The sequence below is a fragment of the Cervus canadensis genome, chromosome 10 (genome assembly GCF_019320065.1).
Source record: "Cervus canadensis isolate Bull #8, Minnesota chromosome 10, ASM1932006v1, whole genome shotgun sequence".
Taxonomy (NCBI): Eukaryota; Metazoa; Chordata; class Mammalia; order Artiodactyla; family Cervidae; genus Cervus; species Cervus canadensis.
The window spans coordinates 63,515,091-63,524,488 of NC_057395.1; the positions used below are offsets into that span (position 1 = coordinate 63,515,091).

The 9,398-nt window shown below is 52.5% G+C and overlaps 1 protein-coding gene across 1 annotated transcript; it reads right to left on the reverse strand.

Moving 5' to 3' along the window:
- Nucleotides 1-1,494: 1,494 nt before the first annotated feature.
- GDF5 (growth differentiation factor 5) lies at nucleotides 1,495-7,790 on the reverse strand. The gene is made up of 2 exons (XM_043478762.1): nucleotides 6,863-7,790; nucleotides 1,495-4,592 (listed from the first exon to the last, which is right to left on the reverse strand). Exons 1-2 carry the CDS (start codon nucleotides 7,485-7,487, stop codon nucleotides 3,718-3,720), a joined length of 1,500 nt encoding a protein of 499 aa, XP_043334697.1. The 5' UTR covers nucleotides 7,488-7,790; the 3' UTR covers nucleotides 1,495-3,717.
- Nucleotides 7,791-9,398: the final 1,608 nt, after the last annotated feature.

Below are 9,398 nucleotides of genomic sequence, written 5' to 3' on the forward strand. Positions count from 1 at the left end.
ATTTCTCCCTAGGAACTAACAACAAGCTTTGTCCCTAAGGAGATACTTTTGAGACCAGGAAGCCAAATGCCAGGAAGATAATTCGATTAACTTCCAAGATCGGGGTCAGTGGAACTGGATGTCCAGAAAAGTAGCAAAAATGATGCAAAGTATACAGAGACCTGCCGTTACTTCTCTGGTTTGTCAGTTTCTCCTCTGTAAAAATGGAGGTGGCTAAGATCAAGTGTAGTACGGGGGCTTCCCAGGTGGCACAATGATAAAGAATCCGCCTGCCAATGCAGGAGACACAAGAGATGCAGGTTTGATTCTTGGGTCGGGAAGATCCCCTGGAGTAGAAAATGGCAACCTGCTCCAGTTTTCTTGGTTGAAAAATCCCATGGACAGAGGAGCCTGGCAGGCTACAGTCTATGGGGTTGTGAAGAGTCAGACACGACTGAACGACTGAGCATAAGGAGTAACATTCATTGCCCTGCCTGCTTCACAAGACTGTCTGAGGCACACTAATGATAACAGCCGATATTGTGGCATCCCACCTCGGTGCCAGCTACTGTATTGAGTGTCTTTCATATCCTAACAGTTAGCCCTATGAAACAGGTATATTGTTTTACCCTTCCCCGCTCTTTTCTTTTTCACCAAAGAGGAAATCAAGGTTGGTGGAATTAGGCTACTTGCCCAAGGCCTGTAATTTGGAGTAACAAAATCTTGAAATTTGAAACTGGGCTGCCCTTTGAGCCCAACAGTGCTGCAACAGCATGGCTCAGAGTGTTTGTGAACTCTAAAGAATGATATAATTCTTGTACCCTTTGGCTCAAGAATATCCTGTACAAGTATGCAGCCTGTTATGATTGGGACTGGAAGTGGGTGCCTGGCAGCCATATATGTCCGAGGAGGCAGTTCAATAAATCAGATGGTTAGGATGGAAGGGCTGTTTCCACCCAGTTATCTCTAATTGGCTCATAACATCCAGTCCCATCACTACATGGCAAATAGATGGGGAAACAATGGAAACAGTGAGAGACTTTATTTTCTCAGGCTCCAAAATCACGGCAGATGTTTACTGCAGCCACGAAATTAAAAGACGCTTGCTCCTTGGAAGAAAAGCTATGACAAACCTAGACAGCATATTAAAAAGCAGAGACATTACATTGCCAACAAAGGTCCATATAGCCAAAGTAATGGTTTTTCCAATAGTCATGTGTGGATGTGAGAGTTGGACCATAAAGAAGGCTGAGCGTCGAAGAACTGATGCTTTTGAACTGTGGTGTTGAAGACTCTTGAGAGCCCCTTAGACTTCAAGGAGATCAAACCAGTCCATCCTAAAGGAATCAATCCTGAATATTCATTGGAAGGACTGATGCTGAAGCTGAAGCTCCAATACTTTGGCCACCTGATGCGAAGAGCTGACTCATTGGAAAAGACCCTGATGCTGGGAAAAATTGAAGGCAGGAGGAGAAGGGGGCAACAGAGAATGAGATGGTTGGATGGCATCATCAACTCAATGGACATGAGTTTGAGCAAGCTCTGAGAGATGATGAAGGACAGGGAAACCTGGTGTGCTGCTGTCCATGGGGTTGCAGAGTCAGACACGACTGAGCAACTGAACAACCGTCTAGTTGGGAAATGTACACCAGCTGATTGGTTCTTTTGTGGAAGAGAATTCTAGGATAGGTGGAGGTGGAAGAGGAAGCTCCCAGAGTATAAAGCCAGGGCCACAACAGTCAAATCAATGCCCAGGCCTTCAGCAGGAAGAGCACCATGGCTGAGATGCCATGAGTCTCTCTGAGAGGGGTAAGGCAGGAAGACCTCTGATCTGTTAGACTTTCCAAGAAACTAGGGGTATACTGTCCTGGAAATCAGGGCCCTGCCTCTCTGCCCTTGAGTCTCCAGCCACCCTGCTTCTACACTGCTCTCTCTGTGTCCCCAGCCCACCGCATGGCCTCCCCGGCACCTCCTTTCCAGGCTCACTCTCCTCTCACATACACCAGAACTCTGTCTGCCGTGGCAGCTCCTTTGTTTACTTCCAGAGCTTGCAGGCCTGCCCCCCAGCCAAACACAACGAAACCCAGCCAGGGAGGGCTAGGCTCCAGGCTCAGGCTGGCCTCTCAGGGACAGGGAATGGCCTCCAAGCCAGGGAGGCAGCTCGAAGGTACACTGCCCACCCCCTCATCCCCGCCCTGGGCTCTTGCTTCAGGATCTGTCAACCCAGGTTTCAGGCCTTGAGGGAAGGGACACAGGATCTGCCCAGAGCTGGGCAAGCATCCTTACTGTTGAAACAGCTTTGGCTAGGAGCCCTGGGAATCAAAGCCCCAGCTGGAGAGGGGTGGGGAAAATTTTGAGGCCCCCTGGGTGGGAAGCAGAAGTCTGGGTTCTCCTCTTCTGGTCCTCCCCTTCCTCAGCCAGGCAGAACCTGGTCCCAAGCCCTTAGAATGAGGACTCAGGTGCCCACATTTCCCTACTGGAGGACCCTGCTCCCCTCCCAAGTGTTCACGCCTTGCTCCGCCCCAGAGGTTCTAGTGGAGAAGGAAAGTGGGTCTTGACTCTGGGCCAAGCCCCAGAAAGAAACACTGTCAGGCTGTGTCTGGCATTGGTCTGTCTAAGGTCAGTAAGTTCAGTGGGAAGCTTACTTGTCTAATGGATAATTATGTATCTATATCCTGTATAGTGGAAAGGGGAGGGGCTCCAGTTGTTTCTAGAGTTGGGATAAAGGGGTGGAAGGGGTGCCAAACTGGAGGGTAGCAGGGCCGCAGGCAAGATCGCATGGAACAGTGATCAGTGACAAAGGATGAAGATAAGGTCAAGGGCCCCTTTAACTGGTGACCAGTGGATTCTGTGAGTATGAGCTGGGGGGTGAGTATGAAATGGGGATGATTTTAGGGGAAATTAAATCCTCAAGTTCCCTCCCACTTAGGGATTCATTTTGGAGACAACAAACTTGACTAAGGAATGTCGAAAAGGAAACCGACCTCTGTTGCCAGGCCCCGGCGGAGTAGACAGAGCTCTCGGCGAAAACCGGGAATGGGGTGAGAGGTGAAACCCTGGCCCAGCTCAGCCTGTGCTCTCTGTCCCATTCTGCTTCAGGCAGCCCACGTCCCCTCTCTGGGTCAGTCTTCTTTGAAGGGTTGCTGGGTCCCCCAACGTAGACAAGAAATCTGCCACAGTTTTAGGCACAGTTTTGCTTTTTATCTCATCAATGTACATTTAAATCTAACAGTCTAACAGCCTCCCACTCCTCACCCTGTCCAAGCCCGCTCCCCTTCTTTCCCACCCCTGCCCAATTAGCATCCATCTGCCCCCAGGGGCAGAAAATCACCAGGTACAAGAGTGATTCAAGGGGGAGATGGCACCTGTGGGTCTCCCAAGGAGAGGCCTCCCTAAAGAGTGCCAAGGTCGAGAAGGCCCAGGTAAGGAGAGCTCATGGGCTGGGTCTCATTGGAAAACAAGGTCCCCTGGGTCTCAGTCCCATTCCGAGTCTGTCTCCCTGGGCCTGTGTCTGCCAATCAGAGAAGCAGAAGGCAGAAATCCCCAGACAGGGGGACTCGTGGATAGAAAGGGATCTTTAGCAACTGAGCAAGGCTGTTGGCATCCCCTTTCATGGGGGCTGCGTAGATGCTCCTGGCTGTAGCTTCCGGATCCCCCTGTGATTCCAGGAGCACGGGGAGGGGCTCTGGTGACCAGCATCCTGGGGACATTCCCCCCGGAAGACAGAGGCCAGTGTTGCTACCTGCAGCCACAAGACTCCACGACCATGTCCTCATACTGCTTATAGACCACATTGTTGGCTGAGTCGATGAAGAGGATACTGATGGGACTCAGCCTTGTGGGCACACAGCAGGTGGGCGGCGTGGACTCAGGGTCCATGGAGTTCATCAGGGTCTGGATGACCGCATGGTTCGTGGGCTCCAGGTGGGAGCGCAAGGGAAACTCACACAGCCCCTCGCAGTGGAAAGCCTCATACTCCAGGGGCGCGATAATCCAGTCATCCCAGCCCATGTCCTTGAAGTTGACGTGCAGTGCCTTCCGACTGCAGCGGGCCTTGGGGTTCTTGCTGGGTCGCTTGCCCTGGCGCGTGGCCAGGGGGGCCCGCCGCTTTCGCCGCTGGCTGAACAGGTACTCATACACCGTCTTATCATCCTGGCCGGAGCGGGCCTTGATCTCATTGAAGAATAGGTCCCGTTTCTTGGTGCGGCCAAACACCAGGAACAGGGCCTTCTCGTGGACCTGCCGGGCGGTGCGGTCAAAGCCCAGGCCACGGAGGTCCATGGCCCGGCCCCGTTCCCAGGCCTCCAGCTCCAAACACAGCTGGGCTGAGTTCTTAAAGTTTCGGAAGAGCTTCCAGATGTCGAACACCTCCCAGCCAGAGCCGTCCAGGCCTGGCACAGATCGCACATCCAGCAAGGCTGCCGGCTGCCGGCCGCTGGGGCAACTGGACAGCTTCAGCTGGGCAGCCCGCCCGCTGCCGGGGGCCACTGGCTTGGCCGCGTCCAAGGGCTTCTTCCGCAAGATCCGCAGCTCAGCCCCTAGTAGCCCATCCTTCTCCAGGGCGCTAATATCAAACACGTACCTCTGCTTCCTGACCACGGGACCTCGGTCATCTAGAGAGAACACCCAGAAGTCATTGCCTGCAGCCTCACCAAGGGAGCCGGTCACCACGCAGCCTCAGGGGAATGCCACAGCTCTTCTCCCCCAAGAGAGCTCTCTTTAACCTCTTCCCCATTCTGACAGAGGCCAAGACCCAAATCATGGAGAGCCTTTTCCAAAATAAGGGAGCTTCCCACACAGTCAACTAAGTAGGGCTGTTGATCTATGGATGTGACTGTGGGGGATTTGAGTGATTCTGGGTGTCTGTATCAATGACTCACGTAACAGAGGCCCATCAGCCTTAGAACTGCCTTCTGCCTGTCTCTCTCCCATCTGTTATCCAATATGATATCTCTTTGGTAAGAGAGGCAGGGTGGGCATTATAATGACCCCTGTTTTTCCAGAGGAGGAACCTGAGGCTCAGAGAAGTTAGGTAACTTGCTCAAGGTCACCCAGCTGGCAAAAAGCAGGGTTGGAACTCCAGCCTAGAACTTTTTATACCTGATCCTGAGCTGCTTCTACTATACTATGCCTTAAAGAAGATCTTACTGCTCTTGTTTCACAGATGAAGCACAGGGAGGGAGAGTGACTTGCCTAAGGTCACACAGCGAGTTAATGGCCAAACTGGTCTATGATCCAGTTTTCCTGGCTATTTAATGATTTGTGGTGTATGTTTCTTACTCTTCTAGGTGTGTGAGTGTGTGTGTGTGAATGACAGTTTGTGTGTGTATATGTATGACTGAATCCACATGTGAGTATGGAAAGTATTGTACATTTGAGTGACATGTTATATGCATGTATGATTGGGCTTGCGTGACTATTTGAAGGGTATGTATGTATTGGGTTGGCCAAAAAGTTCTTTCAATTTCTTCTATTATATTGTACAGAAAACCCCAAATGAACTTTTTGGCTAACCCAATATATGTGTCTGTATATATGTAAGAAAGTTCTGTGTGTGTATGTCAGGTGTGTGTGTGCACATTGTGTATGTGTGTGTGACTCACCATGTATGTACAAACATAAGGCTCTGCGTGTGTACAAGAACCTCAGTGGTATGTCTGAATCAGCACGCCCTCCTTCCTAAATACCAATTTGCCATTGGGAAGCATTCATAATATTGCTCTAGAAGGTGACTAATTAGGCCTTTAAACTCCCCATCTCTCCCTCTCCAAGCTCCCTTAGAGCTGGGGGGCACAAGGACTTACTTTATGATTCCCCGAGGGGTCACAGCTTTCTCTGGCTGGGCAGGCAGCCAGACCACCTCCCCCACCTCAGCCAGACCCGCTGCCTCTGTGCCTCCCCCGCCCTCTGTCACTCCCCCACCGGCCAGCTCTAATGAGGAGCCTCTTCCCCTCTCTGACCCCTCCCCCACCCTGCCAGCCAAAGTCCTGAGACTCCCAGAACCAGAGCACAGCTGCCAGCAACCCTAGCCATCAGGTCAACCTCCCTCTCCACTCTTATGGATAAACTCAGGCCCTGAAAGGGGAAAGGACTTGCTGAAGTCACATGGCAAGTTGAGGGGACAAGCCTAGACAGTGATGCTAGGAGGGCAGAATGCGAAGTGAGGGGAGCAGATTGTCTCCTGGGTTCATGATAAAAATGATCTGTGTCTAGGGCAGGACATAAAGTTCTCATATAGGAAGGGCTCTCAGAAGTCACCCCATCCAACCTCCACAGAGTTGTACTGATGGGGAAACTGAGGCCCCAAAGGGAGAAGGGGCTTTCCCAAGGTCACACTGTGAGTTAGACCCTAGGTCTGTTGTCCACTCCACCCCATATATCTGAAGAGCATTCCAGGACTCCAAAATGCCTCATTTCCTGCCTTCACCTATCTTACCTTCTCTGCCCCCTTGCCTGAAGGGAAAGTGGCAGAACCGTGGGTATCTGAGATTTGTTTCTCTCTTGCCATCCAAGAAAACCTACAACCCCATGCAGCCTAGAAAGTCTGACCAACTCAATAAGAACAGAGCGTGGCCTGGTAATTAAGAGTTTAAAAGGCTGGTCCTCAATTCTGCCACCAACCGGCAGGGCTTGTCTCCTTCCCAGGCTTCAGGAATCTGCTCCACATCTTGCAGGAATCGCACTTGGGGATTCCCCAGGTGCCCTCCGGCTCTGACATGCCAGCATCCTGGGACCTGGTCTGGGTGAGGTTAATCCCAGATACCGCCCCGGGCTAGAAGCACACACCGTCTCCCCCCAGTGCAGTGTCTGGGCTCTAAAGCCCCCTCCATGCATGCAGATGCCCCTCCCTCTGTGCCGTGCCCCGGCCACCCCGCCCCCTCACCTTGCCCTTTGTCAATAAAGCTGGTGATGGTGTTGGCCAGGCCAGCCTCCAACTTCACGCTGCTGTTGCCTCCCTTTCTGTCAGCATCGGACAGCGTCCTGTATAGCGAGAGCATGTACTCGTGGGGCGTGATGGGGGGCGGGCGGAATGGCTCCTTGGGCTCACGCGGGGACCCAGGCTCCCTGGCCTTCTTCAGCAGGAAGGGACTGGGGGCAGAGCCTGCCTTTGGGGGTGCCTTCCCCCCAAGAAGCTGTCCTTTTGGGGTCACCGTCCGTGTGGCCCCCTGCCTTGTCTGGGGAGGGTGTCCTGGCTTGGGTTCAGGGCCACCCGATCTGGGGGGCAGCTTTTTGGGTTCATCCTTCTTGGGCTGTGTCAGGCCTCCTGTCTGCCCGGTGCCCCCCTTGGCCCTGGCATTGGTGGCCCCCCCACCGTAGCTGTGACCCCCTGGCCTGAAGGTGTTCTGGGCCAGAGGGGGTCTCTCCTTGGCTTCTGCTTTGGCCAGTCCTGGCCTGGCCCCCTGGGGTCTCTGGCCCAAGTCAGGGGCACCCAACACAGTGCAGATGAATTCCAGGTCCAGCCAAGCCAGGTGCCAAAGTAAGAGAGTGAGGAGTTTGGGGAGTCTCATCCTCTGGCCAGCCGCTGAATGACGCCCAAGAGAACAGCGGCTGCAGCGAAGGTGCCTCTGGTTTGGCAGGAAAAACCATGAAAGGAGCGGACCCTCAAAAGCAGCGGCAGCAGCAGTAGCAGCAGAAGGAAGGGCTTTCTCCTCAGTCTGAGACTCTTGAAGTCTGCCGGGTGTGTGTTTGTATCCAGTCCCATAGTGGAAATGCTCTCCTATCCAGACGTGCACCGTCTCCAGTCAGCAGCTGAAAATAACTCGTTCTTGAAAGGAGAAAGCCGACCGCCCCCTTTCTCCTGCACAACTGACTGAGGGCCTGAAGGAGGCTTGTATAAGGCTCAGGGATTTTTCCAAGAAGGAAGAATGGCGTAATGCTGCTAACTTTTGAATCGCTTCCAGTGAAAATACTTACACACACTCGCGCGCGCGCGCACACACACACACACACACAAGCCTGCAGGTGCTCAGAAAAATCTTTTACAAACCTGAACTTAGGAATTGGAAACGGAATTCCAACCCAAACCAATTTAATTACTCTCTGATGTCATGCTGTCTAAACTCATTTAAGTGCGATATATTTATGTGAAAAAAATCACCGCTGCCCTCTGAGGCCATGGCTCACGGGGGCTCTTGGCAAAGAGCCCCGCGGGGGGATTCTAGAATGGAGCGGGGGGAGACTTTCAGTCCCATGGAGCAGACTCCGGGGTCTTCACCTCCACATCACGGCCCACCCCACCTTCCCAAGGAGAGATGCTAAGAAATGGATTCAAAGATCTTAAACCCCAGAGGCATGAGAGTGTGGGTTTTCAGTTAAGTCCTTGGGGTGTTTTTAAAGCAACCTTCACGTCTAGTCTGGGACCTGTTCTGTTGTTGGTGGGGGGGAGGGCAGCACAGATGGCAGAATTCACCCACAGTTTCTTTTATTTTAATAAACTTGTGGTGACCCAGAGCCAGAAAAATATCGGTACCTGCTACACCCCTCCCCCAAATGCCATTGACTGAGCTCAGATGGTTTCTTCAGGCTTTGGGGGGCGCCCCCGAGCCCACTCCTTGGACGGAGACATGTACAGAGTGTCTATACCTCACCGCCGCCCCAGCAAAGACAGGCTCAGTTTTGTCGTGAGGGACTGGCTGAGTCCAGAGGTGGCAGCCCCAGCCTGGGGCAGCAGCGGCCCCTGCAGGAGGCAGAAAAAAATGATTTCCCACACAGTGCTTTTCTGGTGTTAGTAGCTCTGGAAGAAGTCTAAACTCCAGCTGGCTCAGTGGTGGAAACTGTTCCCTTTACCTAGAACATCCTCCTTTTACTCCCACGACAAGAGGAAGCTCTTCTCATCCTGAGAGCTTCAGCTGAAAATTCACCTCCTCCAGGAAGCCTTCCCAGATCCCCAAACAGAACCAATTACCCCTTCTTGAACATTTCGCTGCAACAGACTGAGAGAAATAACAGTGGTAGAAGCAGTCGTCAGATAGGCTTCCTTCTTTCTTTAATTTTTATTTTTAGCCCTGCCTTGTGGCATGTGGGATCTCTGTTCCCCCACCAGGAATCAAACCCGGGCCCCCAGCAGTGGAGGCGCAGAGTCTTAACCATTGGACCCCCAGAGAAGTCCGTTTATTGTATTTATTTTTAGGCTTCCTTCTTAACCCTAGATTCTCTGAGCCTGCCTGATAGAGATCTGTTTGCACTCTGAGGTCATCAGATTGGTTTCCTAGCACACCTGGCACAGAGTAGAAGCTCAGTAAGCATTCGATGAATGAAGGAAGATGAAATTCATGGCCGGGGTGTCCAGGTGCCCAGCTAACCTTTTCATGGTGATATGTCCAGAGCCTCACTGATCCTCAGAGCACAGCTCCATAACTTGGCCTCTTGAAGATTCATCTGGCACTCCTAGGTCAGAAATCCCAGGAGAGCTCCACCTC

Excerpts from the sequence above, each read along its gene's own strand:
- GDF5 (XM_043478762.1), bottom strand. The coding sequence starts at position 7,487 with ATGAGACTCCCCAAACTCCTCACTCTCTTACTTTGGCACCTGGCTTGG. Across the intron at positions 4,593-6,862 it reads CTTTATTGACAAAGGGCAAG|ATGACCGAGGTCCCGTGGTC; the intron begins GTGAGGGGGCGG and ends TGTTCTCTCTAG.